General features: G+C 51.3%; 1 protein-coding gene across 6 annotated transcripts in view; it reads right to left on the reverse strand.

The window, feature by feature from the left end:
- SLC2A11 (solute carrier family 2 member 11) overlaps positions 1 to 6,275 on the reverse strand; it is a 28,790-nt gene extending 22,515 nt beyond the window's left edge. For 3 of the 6 annotated variants that reach the window (XM_023185765.3, XM_023185768.3, XM_023185766.3), the window contains exons 1-2: positions 5,182 to 6,275; positions 476 to 574 (exon numbers count right to left, since the gene is read on the reverse strand). In XM_023185765.3, the coding sequence (XP_023041533.1) occupies positions 476 to 574; positions 5,182 to 5,343 (261 nt within the window). In that variant the 5' untranslated portion in view covers positions 5,344 to 6,275. The remainder of the gene's footprint in view (positions 1 to 475; positions 575 to 5,181) is intronic. The other 3 variants (XM_023185767.2, XM_023185770.2, XM_031934593.1) reach the window with 3 other exon arrangements.
- Between the last annotated feature and the right edge of the window lie 6,168 nt (positions 6,276 to 12,443).

Consider the following 12,443-nt stretch of genomic DNA (forward strand, 5'->3'; position numbering starts at 1 on the left):
AATCAATCTGGGCAACAAGAGCAAAACTCCATCTCGAAAAAAAAAAAAAAAACAATTCTGAGCAGGGGAGTGCCTTGAAGAGATCAGGATGGGGAGAGGCTGAAGGCAAGGAGGCCAGTGAGGAGGCTGGGCCAGAACTGGGAATGTGGTGGAGACATGGGGAGAAGTGGCTGGATTCTAGAGGTAGTTAGGAAGGACTTGGTGTTCAAGAGACGAAAAGAAGTCAACGCTGACCCCCCCGTCACTAGCTGGAAGATGGAATCGTCCGCTGAGATTAGGGACTCAGGAGGACATGCAGGTTTGGGGGAAGATGTATGCTTAGTTTGAACCTGCAGGAACCTGTGGGCCAACCCAATGGAGACAAACTTGTGGCAGAAAGCGCCACCAAGTGGATGCCTGGCTGAAGCCCCTCAGTGGGCAGCTGTTAGCCAGTACCCACTCAGACAGGGGCAGTGGACACAGAGAGGATACGTACCGAGGTCGGGGCATTGATGATAGACAGGTTATAGCCAAACTGAAAAGTCCCACCAATGCCGGCAGCACAGATGGTCAGGAACAGGATCCTGCCCTGAATCTGAGGAGAGAGGGGAGAACACAGAGTGACCAACAACAGCCACCACCCCTCTCCCTGGACCAGAGCTGCCAATCACAGCACTGCAATTTATCTGAATCAAGCAGTGATGTCTCCACTTTGCAGATGAGGAAAGTGAGGCTCAGAGAGGAGTTAACCTGGGTCACATGGCTGACAGGTAGCAGAGGAATCCAGGCCTCCTGCTCTGAGTCCAGGACCCCACTTTACCCTCACGCCACCCATAGCCCCAACGTTTCCCGGAGCTGGAGAGCAGTTCCCATCCCTCCTTGTTGGGCTGCCCCTGAGCACGTCTGCTGTGTTAGGGGAAGACAGTCCCCTGTGCTGGGGCCCCAGCAGAGTAAAGCTCTGCCTCCAGCAGGACAGGAGCCCCTGACTTGCCCCAGGAAAACGTTCTCCAACAGAGTGGCCAGGCTCCAGGAATCTGGGCTGAGCCTCCTTCTCTTACCTCCCACCAGCATGTTCTGCAACTAGGCTAAGAAATGGACCTGCAGGTGCGAGGACTTGGGGACATATAAGCAGCAGAGAGGCAGCATAGATGGCCAAGGTGCCTGGTCCCTATCCCAGCTCTCCCCTTACTTCCTCATCCTAAGTCACTTCCTTACCTGGACCTGGAAATAATGAAGCCTACTTCTAGGTACACATGAGTACACATGAGTCATGCACACTTGGCACACAAAAGGACAGTGAAACACCCTTAGAGATGGAGGGAGAATTCCCAAAGGCATCCCCAATGCCTCATCATTTATAGTTGGGAATTTCTCTTTTTTTTTTTTTTTTTGAGGAGTCTTGGCCAGGCTCACACCTGTAATTCCAGCACTTTGGGAGGCCGAGGTGTGTGGATCACGAGGTCAGAAGTTTAAGACCAGCCTGGCCAAGATAGTGAAACCCCATCTCTACTAAAACTACAAAAATTGGCCAGGTGCGGTGGCTCACGCCTGTAATCCCCGCAATTTGGGAGGCCGAGGTGGGCGGATCACCAGGTCAGGAGATCGAGATCACCCTGGCTAACACAGTGAAATCCTGTCTCTACTAAAAATACAAAAAATTAGCCGGGCCTGGTGGCGGGTGCCTATGGTCCCAGCTACTTGGGAGACTGAAACAGAAGAATGGCGTGAACCCGGGAGGCACACAGTGAGCTGAGATTGTGCCACTGCACTCCAGCCTGGGTGACAGAGCAAGACTCCATCTCAAAAAAAAAAGAAAAAAATTAGCTGGGCTTGTTGGCAGATACCTGTAATCCCATCTACTCAGGAGGCTGAGGCAGGGAACTGCTTGAACCGGGGAGGTGGAGGTTGCAGCGAGCCAAGATCGCACCACTGCACTCCAGCATGGGCACAGAGTGAGACTCCGTCTCAAAAAAAAAAAAAAAAGAAGAAAAGAGAGAGATGGAGTCTTGCTCTGCCGCCCAGGCTGGAGTGCAATGGCGCAATCTTGGCTCACTGCAATCTCCGCCTCCCAGTTCAAGTGATTCTCGTGCCTCAGCCTCCGGAGTAGCTGGGATTGCAGGCATGTACCACCACGCCCAGCTAATTTTTGTATTTTTAGTAGAGACTCCTGACCTCAAGTGATCTGCCCACCTTGGCCTCCAAAGTGCTGAGATTACAGACGTGAGGCACTGCACCCGACCTGTAGTTGAGGTCTTCTGAGGGATTCACAAAATTGTTTATCTTTCTCCTTTTGTGATTTTTTGTTTTGTTTTTTTTGAGACAGGGTCTCATTTTGTCACCCAGGTTGGAGTGCAGTGTCGGGATCTTGGCTCACTGCAGCCTCAACCTCCTGGGCTCAAGTAATCCGTCCACCTCAGCCCCCCAAGTAGCTGGGACTACAGGCATACACCATCACGCTGGGCTAATTTTTTTTGTATTTTGTTGTAGAGACGGGGTTTCACCATGTTGCCCAGGCTGGTTTCAAACTCCTGAGCTCAAGCGATCCACTCGCCTTGGCCTCCCAAAGTGTTAGGATTACGGGCGTGAGCCACCATACCCAGTCTACTCTTTTGTGATTTTTAATTACAAAATGACACGTTTGTTAAGATTTTTGAAAATTCAGTATATACTGAAAGTTCTCCACTCCTCCAAAGGCACAACAATGAACTCCTTCCCTCAGGTATTTTCCTAGATATTTGCAAAGTAGTTGACTTTACAAAAATTGAATCGTTGATATATTCCCCAAAAACTTACTGCCTTTCTTGTTCTGGCAAATTGTTCTGTAAAATTAAATGTATTATTTTTGAAAACTTTGATAAAATTTTTATGATAGAAGGATGTTTGGCTAAGGTTTTCTGAAGTTTCCAGAACCTACGGACTATTTATTCATTCATTAGTCAAATACTGAGTGTTGGCCGGATGCGATGGCCCATGCCTGTAATCCCAGCACTTTGGGAGGCTGAGGTGGGCAGATCACTTGAGGTCAGGAGTTCAAGACCAGCCTGGCCAACATGGTAAAACCCCGTCTCTACTAAAAATACAAAAATTACCCAGGTGTGGTGGCGGGCACCTGCAATCTCAGCTACTCAGAAGGCTGAGGCAGGAGAATTGCTTGAATCCGGGAGGCAGAGGTTGCGGTGAGCCCAGATTACGCTACTGCACTCCTGCCTGGGCAATAGAGTGAGACTCTATCTCAAAAAAACAAAACAAAACAAAACTGAGTGTTTATCTCAGCCAAGAAGTGTGCTGGGGAGGCAAGATATAGTTGGGAAAGAGCCAGTTGTGCTTTCACCATTGAGATACTACACTGGAGGGTGGGGGAGCAGAGGAAGTGGCTCTGGAGGGCAGAATCCTGCTGAAGGCTTTGCCATAGTTCTGGAGACAGGTTGGTGACAGGGGCCCTGGCTGCCCAGAGTTCCCATAAGGCCTAAGTTACTTTCTCTTAGGCTGGAAGCCTTAGGAAGAAGCCAGGTGAGAAACCTGGAGCCTGGTCCCATTGGGGCCACATTACAGCTCCACGGGGGCTTCATGGAAGTAAGAGCTCCCTTAAGACAGCAGATCTGAAGGAAGCAGCGAACACAGTGCTTGATAGCAGCTGAACTCATGTAGCAGGAGATGTTGACAGGCCTCTAAGACTACAGGAAATTGTTGAATTCAATGAGATCATGCATGGAGATTGCCTATACCGTGCCTGGTCATGGTAAGCATTCAGACATTAGCTATGATATGGACCATTAATTTGGCAAACAAAGATTTATTGCCTCCCTATTATGGTCCATAATCCTACTGTTCTGGGTGTTGGGATACAGCAGTGAACAACAGACAAAATCAATGAGCTATCAGAGCTTTCCTTCCAGCAGGGAAAGACAAGCAATCGCAAAATGAACGAGCAAAATATATAGTACATCAGCTGGTGCTACAGAGACTTAAAGCAGGCAAGGGGCGTAGGAAGTGTTAGGACCAGGTGGTGCTATTTTATTTTCATTTTTTACAGACAAGGTCTCGCTACGTCGCCCACGCTGGAGTGCAGTGGTGAGATCCTATTAGATCCCTGCAGCTTCAAACTCCTGGGCTCCAGCGATCCTCCCACCTCAGCTGGTGCTATTTGAAATAGGGCTGTCAAGGAATACAAGTGCAAATGAAGACAAAGGAGGTGAGGGAATGTGCCAAGCAAATACCTAAAGAAATCAGTCCAGATTGGGGAGGAACCCATAGAAGTGGTGGGCAGTGCAGGCGCTCTCCTCTGGCTGCGCCCTTTCCCTCTGTGAGGCAGGACGCCAGGTCAGAGCTGAGGGAGCATGAGGAGGAAAGAGGCGAGGGTGGGAAACAGTCACGGGAAGGAGTGAGCGGTCAGGACTGCCGTGTTCGGAGGGCTTACTGCCTCTGAGGTCACGGCTGATCGGCAGAGGATTTAGCATCTCTGGGGGCTGGGATGCCAGGGTCCAGCAACCTTGCTCTGGCCCACAGGCCGACCCTGGACGTAAACACCTGCCTACGGACATCTGAGCCTAGCACCTAACGCCACTGTACATACAAGCACGATGTTTTTGAACATTTGACGACTTAGTGAAGCCTCCAAGGTGGCTATACATGCGCAGTTCACTCAGGTCCGCAATCCCTCATCTGAAATGCCTGGTCTGGGCAAGTATGAGAATTCAGACCATTCCAGATCGCAGGAGGGCATAGAGCATTCGGAAGAGGGGCCTGAGCGGAGGTCTTGCTGTCCCAGGGAGACCCCAGCTGCCATTATCAAGCGGTTAACCGGGCGCATGCGCACGGAGGGAAGGTCAGCGCGCGTTACCCAGCTGTGAAAGAGTGACTAGCGCACGCGCAGTAAGCGTTTGAGAGGCGCAAACCAGTCGAGACCAAGCGGTAGCACAAGCGCAGTGGGTATTGAGAGCGGCCGCATATGCTGAAGGTTCGCACAACGCTAACCAGTGGCCGGGACTAGGGCCTGAGACTCAAGCGCAGGCGCAGTGGAGCGCAGAGCCGGTAAACTGTCGCGGAGGGCGCCTGAGGCGCAAGCGCGGACCCGCAGCCTGTTAAGAGTTACTGCCGGTGCTGGGGAGGTCGCCGCCGCCGTGGGGGGAGGGGGTCGCCGCCGCGGTGGCGCGGGGTTTGTCGCCACCGTGCGGTGAGGGGTCGCCGCTGCTGGGGGCTCACCTGCGTCGGAGGCCGTAAGGACGGCTCCAGTTCATCCTCCATCCGCCTCCTCGCAGCACTGCGGCTGAAAAGCTGCTCACTCCTTACTAAGCTAAACCCCAAGCTCATCTCTGCAGGCCGGAAGGAAGCTCTGGTCCAAAGTACTCGGCCAAGCCCCTGCATTCGCCCCCGCAGGTGCCAGCAAACGACTCTGGTCGCCGCGCTTTCAAGTCCTCCCCCGAAATTCCGGCCCTGGTCCCTCGTCCCCCTCCCTTGCTGCAGTCTCTGGACTAAATGTCTGAAGGTCTCTGTCTCTCGCTGGTGGGACCTCAGCCGCAATCCTGCGTGACCCCCTGCGCCGGTCGCCCCTGCCGGCCGCCAGAACCTAGGAGGCCCCTGCCCCTGGGCGCTCTCGGGAGGGCCAAGCCCTTGATTGTGCACAGATGCACCCCCCCCCACCTACACCCCGCCAGACACTTTGGTTCAGGTATCCTTGATCTTTCCCCAGAGGAGGGGAAAATTAGGAAGGACCGAAAGACAGACCCACCAGTCTGCTGAGCGCTCTCATCTGTGCGTCCTGGGCAGAGCGAGAGACTCGGCGGAATGCGGGTAGGAGAACCGGTCTGAACCGGTCTGGGGTTGCCGCCAGGGATCTTTTGCGTGAGAGGCAGGTCCTACCTATGGTGGGGGCACTTGGAGTTGAGGAACCACGAAGTCCACTGGACCGGATTAATCTTTTATCCTTGAGGGCTTCTCAGGCCCTGCATGGAATCCAGGAGCTGGACAAAGATCAGCTGAAACCAGATTTGCCAAAGATGCTATTTGTGGTCACAGAAACATAGAGCTGAACATGACCTTAGGTAGTCATCTGAGCAAAGACTGTGATGGGCATTGTAGTAACTCTATTGCTCAGACTTGGTTTTTGTTTGACTTTTGCTGCTCTGAACTGTAATTCCTAAAAACACTGCATTTTTAAGGAAAAGCACAAATAAAATATTAGCAGTTATCATAAATAGGTATTTTATTGCATGATTTTCCTGCATCTATTAAGATGATCATATGGGTATTCTTTAAATCTGTTAAGGAGATCAGTTAGATCAATAAACTTTCTAATGGTAAACCATTCTTGAATTTTTGGGGTAGAGGCAACTTGGTCATAATACTGTTGTAATATACATTGTTAGTTTCAACTGCTGATATTTTATTTAGATAGGTTAATTTTTTTCAAAACAACCATTGCCTTTTCCCCCTTCAAAAATAAGTGGGAAGTGGCCGGGTGCGGTGGCTCACGCCTGTAATCCCAGCACTTTGGGAGGCTAAGGCGGGCGGATCACGAGGTCGGGAGATCGAGACCATCCTGGCTAACATGGTGAAACCCCATCTCTACTAAAAATACAAAAAATTAGCCGGGCGTGGCGGCAAGCGCCTGTAGTCCCAGCTACTCGGGAGGCTGAGGCAGCAGAATGGCGTGAACCCCGAAGGTGGAGCTTGCAGTGAGCCGAGATTGCGCCACTGCACTCCAGCCTGGGCGATAGAGCAAGACTCCATCTCAAAAAAAAAAAAAAAAAAAAAAAAACGGAAAGTGACGGGCTAATAAATGGCTCTAGGACAATTGATTATATGGGGAAAAATGAAAACTGGACCTCTGTCTCACTTCATATACAAAAGTCATTCCAGGTGCACACAAACCTAATGCAAAAACCTAACTTTAAACATTTTAGGCTGGATGCAGTAGCTCCCACCTGTAATCCCAGCACTTTGGGAGGCTGAGGCAGGTGGATCACTTGAGCCCATGAGTTCAAGATGAGCCTGGGCAACACGGGCAGACCCTCATCTCTATTAAAAAAATAAATAAATAAAAATGTAAAGGCCTGGCGAGGCGGCTCACGCCTGTAATCCCAACACTTTGGGAGGCTGAGGCGGGCGGATCACGAGGTCAGGAGTTTGAGACCAGCCTGGCCAACAGAGTAAAACCCCATCTCTACTAAAAATACAAAAAATTAGCTTGGCATGGTGGTGGGCGCCTGTAATCCTAGCTACTTGGGAGGCTGAGGCAGGAGAACCACTTGAGCCCTAGAGGTGGAGGTTGCAGTGAGCCAAGATGGCACCACTGCACTGCAGCTCAGGCCACAGTGCAAGATTCCATCTCAAAAAATAATAATAATAGCTGGGTGTGATAGCACACACCTGTGGTCACAGCTACTTCAGAGGCTGAGGTAGGAGGATTGCAGTGAAGGACGTTGAGGTTGCAGTGACCCATTATTGTGCCACTGCCCGCAAGTCTGAGTGACAGAGCAAGATTCTATTAAAAAAAAAAAAATTAGGAGGCTGGGCCTGGTGGCTCATACCTGTAATCCCAGCACTTTGGGAGGCCAAGGTGGGTGGATCATCTGAGGTCAGGAGTTCCAGACCAGCCTGGTCAACATGACAAAACCCCATCTCTACTAAAAATACAAAAATTAGCTGGGTGTGGTGGCACACGCCTGTAGCCCCAGCTACTCAGGAGGCTGAGGCAGGAGAGTCACTTGAACCCAGGAGACAGAGGTTGCAGTGAGCCAAGATCATGGCACTGCACTCCAGCCTGGATGACACAGTGAAACTCCATCTCAGAAAAAAAAAAAAAGAAAATGTATAATACTTTTATAACCTCAGGATAAACAAGGATAAACCATGCAGATTTCTTATGAGGATTTAACCTCATTAAAATTAAAAATCTGTGTGTAAAAAACAGTATTAATGGACCAGGCACAGTGGTTTACACCTGTAATCCAGGTACTTTGGGAGGCTGCAGTAATCAGTGATCACACCACTGCACTCCAACCGGGGCAACAGAGTGAGACCCTGTCTCAAATGAACAAAAGACGCCATGAAAAGGTGAAACCTGGCCAGGTGCGGTGGCTTCAGCCTGTAGTCCTAGCACTTTGGGAGGCCAAAGTGGGAGGACCACTTGAGTTCAAGAGTTCAAGACCAGCCCTGGCAACGTGGTGAGACCACATCTCTTTATATATTTATAAATATATAAATATATTTTTTAAAAATATATAAATATATAAAATAATATATATATATATATATTTTTTAAAGGTGAAACCTAAAGCCACCAAGTAGAAGGTATCTACAACATATGACCAACAAAGTATTAGTATTCAGAATGTATATAGAATACCCACATACCAATAAGGAAAAGAAAATGGGCAAACAGGCTTGGCGCAGTGGCTCATGCCTATAATCCCAGCACTTTGGGAGGCCAAGGCGGGGCGGATCGCTTGAGCTCAGGAGTTCAAGACCAGCCTGGGCAACATGGTAAAACCCCGTCTCTACCAAAAATACAAAAAATTAAACCCCATCTCTACCAAAAAACACAAAAAATTCAACCCCATCTCTACCAAAAAATACAAAAAATTAAACCCCATCTCTACCGAAAAATATAAAAAATTAAACCCATCTCTATCAAAAAAATACAAAAAATTAGCTTGGCATGGTGGCTTGGCCTGTAGTCCCAACTACTCAGGAGGCTGAGGCATGAGGATCACTTGAGCCCAGGAGGCGGAGGTTGCAGTGAGCCGAGATTGTGCCACTGCACTCCAGCCTGGGCTACAGAGTGAGACTCTGTCTCAAAAAAAAAAAAAAGATGTGAACAGGGAATTTACAGAAGAGGAAACTGAAGTGACCAAAAAACTAATTAAAAGATAGCTGCATTAGTAATCAGGAAATGCAAATTAAATCCACATCAGCATACTGGTTCCCACTCAACAGAGTAACAGCTTACTTCTGGCAATACCAAGTGGTGCTGGCAATCAGCTGGAACACGCATGTACTATTGATGAAAATGTCAATTGGAACCAGGTGTGGTGGCTCATGCCTGTAATCCCAGCACTTTAGGAGGCCAAAATAGGAGGATCATTTGAGGCTGAAGTTTCAGACCAGCCTGCGCAATGTGGTGAGACCCTATCTCTATAATTTATTTTTTTAATTAGCTGGGCACAGTGGCACACCACACAGCTGTGATCCCAGTTACTTAGGAGGTTGAGGTGGGAAAAATGGCTTGAGCCCAGGAGGTCAAGGCTGCAGTGAGCCATGTTCACACCACTGCACTCCAGCCTGAGTGACAGAGTAAGACCCTATCTCAAAAAAACAAAGAAAAGAGGGGGGGGGGGGGGGGGGGGGGGGAGGGGGGGAGAGAGGGAGGGAACATGTAAATCAGTGCAATTTGGGCAGATCAAGGAAGTTGATTCACCTACGTCTCCCGCCCAGCAATTCCACTCCTGGGTTTACCTTGGAGAAACTCGTAATCCCACGTTCAAGAACTGTTCACAAATGCAGCATCGTTTGTACTATAGGAAAACTGGAAACAACCCAAATGTCAATCCTCCAAAAAAAGGAGAAATAAGCTGTGGAATATGATAGAATACCCCTCATCAGTGAAAATCAGTGGACTAGACTAGAGGAACGATATCAACATGTGTGAATCACAACGCTGCATGAACAAAGTTGCAGAAAGACGCATACGCGCCGGGTGCGGTGGCCCACGCCTGTAATCCTAGCACTTTGGGAGACCGAGGCAAGCGGATCACGAGGTCAGGAGATCAAGACCATCCTGGCTAACACGGTGAAACCCTGCCTCTACTAAAAATACAAAAAATTAGCCAGGCGTTGTGGCGGGAGCCTGTAGTCCCAGCTACTCGGGAGGCTGAGGCAGGAGAACGGCATGAACCCGGGAGACAGAGTTTTCAGTGGGCCGAGGTGGTGCCACTGCACTCCAACCTAGGCGACAGAGCGAGACTCTGTCTCAAAAAAAAAAAAAGAAAGAAAGACGCATACACTATTATGCCTATATATTGTTTGGAAATATACAAAACTGTACCTAATGTGTGTGGAAATACATGTCTACATAGTAAAAGCCTGGGGGCGAGCCTGGGGATAAGTTCCAAATTTAGAACTGGATTTAACCTTGAATCCAAGACCCTGCCAGACTGGACCCTGATCTGGCCACCATTAACGATATCTGGCTGTCCCTTGATTCTCCCTGAAATGTCTCTTGGATGCCCTAAAACCACCCCCATCTCGTTGGAGACAGGTCCCCATGTGTGGGCTCCCCGGCCATTATTATCCTTTGGCCAGGAAGCTCTAGGTTTCACCTCAGCAAACATTGACTGGGAGTTTAACCTTGAGCATGTGAAAGTCATAGCTGTATTTGTAGCAGCCTGGTGCTCACATCCGCCCTGTGCAGTGCTAGGTGCAACTACCTGCATGTAGATGTCAACCTCATTTACAGGGGGAGTCCCTGAGGCTCTGCGAGGCCAAGCCCGTGCCCGCACCAGCCCTACAGCCCGGCTGGCAGAGCTGGTCTTCCTCACATTGCCAGGGCCAGCCCGCTGACCCTCAGGCTGGGGCTCCCCGCCAGCCTCACCCCAACAGCAGGGCCAAATGTTATGAGTGGGAGGCACTGGGGGAGGGGTCGAAAGAACACCCCCTGACTCTTTCCGCCCTTGGCTTTCTGCATTTGATTCTCATCGAGTCTGTTTTCCAGGTGAGAAGGTGGAGATGGAGGTGAACTGCCCACAGCCACCAGCTGCTCACACACCTTCCTACGTGCTAGGGCCTCTTACTCCAAGGATGGGAAAACTGAGGCCTAGAGCCAGCAGAGATCTGCCCTGGCACAAGCAGGAAACAGGGAAGAGTGCAGCTCAAACTAAAAACAATCAACGCAGGCCGGGCGCGGTGGCTCACGCCTGTTATCACAGCACTGCGGGAGGCTGAGGCAGGAGGATCACCAGAGGTCAGGAGTTTGAAACCAGCCTAGCCAATATGGTGAAACCTCATCTCTACTAAAAACACAAAGCCGGGTGTGTGGTGGGTGCCTGTAATCTCAGCTACGCGGGAGGCTGAGGCAGGAGAATCACTTGAGTCGGGGATGCAGCAGTTGCAGTGAGCCAAGATGGTGCCACTGAACTCCAGCGTGGGCAACAGAGCGTCACTCCCTCCTAAAAACAAAAAAATACACAAAGATATATATATATATATATATATATTAAGAAATAAATAAACAAAACAATCAATCCAGCGCAGCCCGCTGGTGATACTGACTCCCACTCGGCCTGCACCCCACCCCGGAGCCTACCGGCTCTTGTAGTGGGGTGCCTCCGTTGTCCCCGAAGTGTCTTACAAAATGCCCATTACCCGGGCCTAGGGAGGCGGGGCCCGGCTTGGGGGCCTCCCAGGGATTCCACCTCCTGATGGAGACTTTCCCAGCCCTTGGGGAATGAATGGGCTCACCGCGCCCGGGTCCCGCTGGCGTTCAGCTGCTTCCCCGCAGGCTTTTCGGGATTTCCCCGACGCCGCCTAGACCGGCTCCAGCCGCGAGGGGGCGACAGAGCCCGGGCTCTGCGGAACCCGGCACCAGCGATAGCCGAAGATTCGCGAAGGTTCGGTGTTGGCGGTGAAACGGAGGCCTGCACCCAAGCGCCGCTGGGTAGGGGGCACTTCATCTGGGGAGCCTCCCCTTTCTGCCTTGCCCTGTCTGTCCCTCAGCCCTTGGGCGCTCAAGTCCTGGCCGTTGTACCAGGTTGCACCCTCCCGCCCTGCGCCAACCCGCCCCGGTGCGATTTCACTTCCCCTGTCCTCACATCCAGCCGCGCGGGACCGGGTGGGCCAGGACCCCGGGGAGCTGAGAAACCCGATGCCAGTTCCCCCCGGCCTCGGACTGCCTGCGTGGCTCTCCTCTCTGCTCCTTGCGGGGTGGGACAGGTGCCTCCTACCTGAAGCCAAGACTCAGGCAGCAGCTGGCCTGGTCCATCCCTGGGGGAGAGTGAGGGGGGCGGGGCATGGCTGACAAGGGGGACCTAGCGTTCCTGAGCACCTCACTACTAGTGGGCTGAGCAGCTCTAGGCCAGCCTGTTGGCCTCTCTGAGCCTCGGTTTCCTCATCTGTCAGTGGGCTTGAGAGCGCTGTAGCACGGAGGACTGCAACGCGGTTCAAGGCTACCCAGAGGCCATTCCTCCCTGCAGCCTTTCCTATTCCCCCTACGTGGGTGGGCATCTCTGTCCCACACCAGGAGCCTCCTGCGGGACAGGGGCCAGAGGTCAGGAGTCCTGATGATCACTGAAGCCTCTGACTCCGCGATTCAAGCGATTCTCCTGCCTCAGCCTCCCGAGTATCTGGGATTAACAGGCGTGAGCCACCACGCCCAGCTAATTTTTGTATTTTTAGTAGAGAGGAGGTTTCACCATGTTGGCCAGGCTAGTCTCGAACTCCTGACCTCAGGTGATCTGCTTGCCTTGGCC

The sequence above is a fragment of the Piliocolobus tephrosceles genome, chromosome 19, assembly GCF_002776525.5.
Source record: "Piliocolobus tephrosceles isolate RC106 chromosome 19, ASM277652v3, whole genome shotgun sequence".
Classification (NCBI taxonomy): domain Eukaryota; kingdom Metazoa; phylum Chordata; class Mammalia; order Primates; family Cercopithecidae; genus Piliocolobus; species Piliocolobus tephrosceles.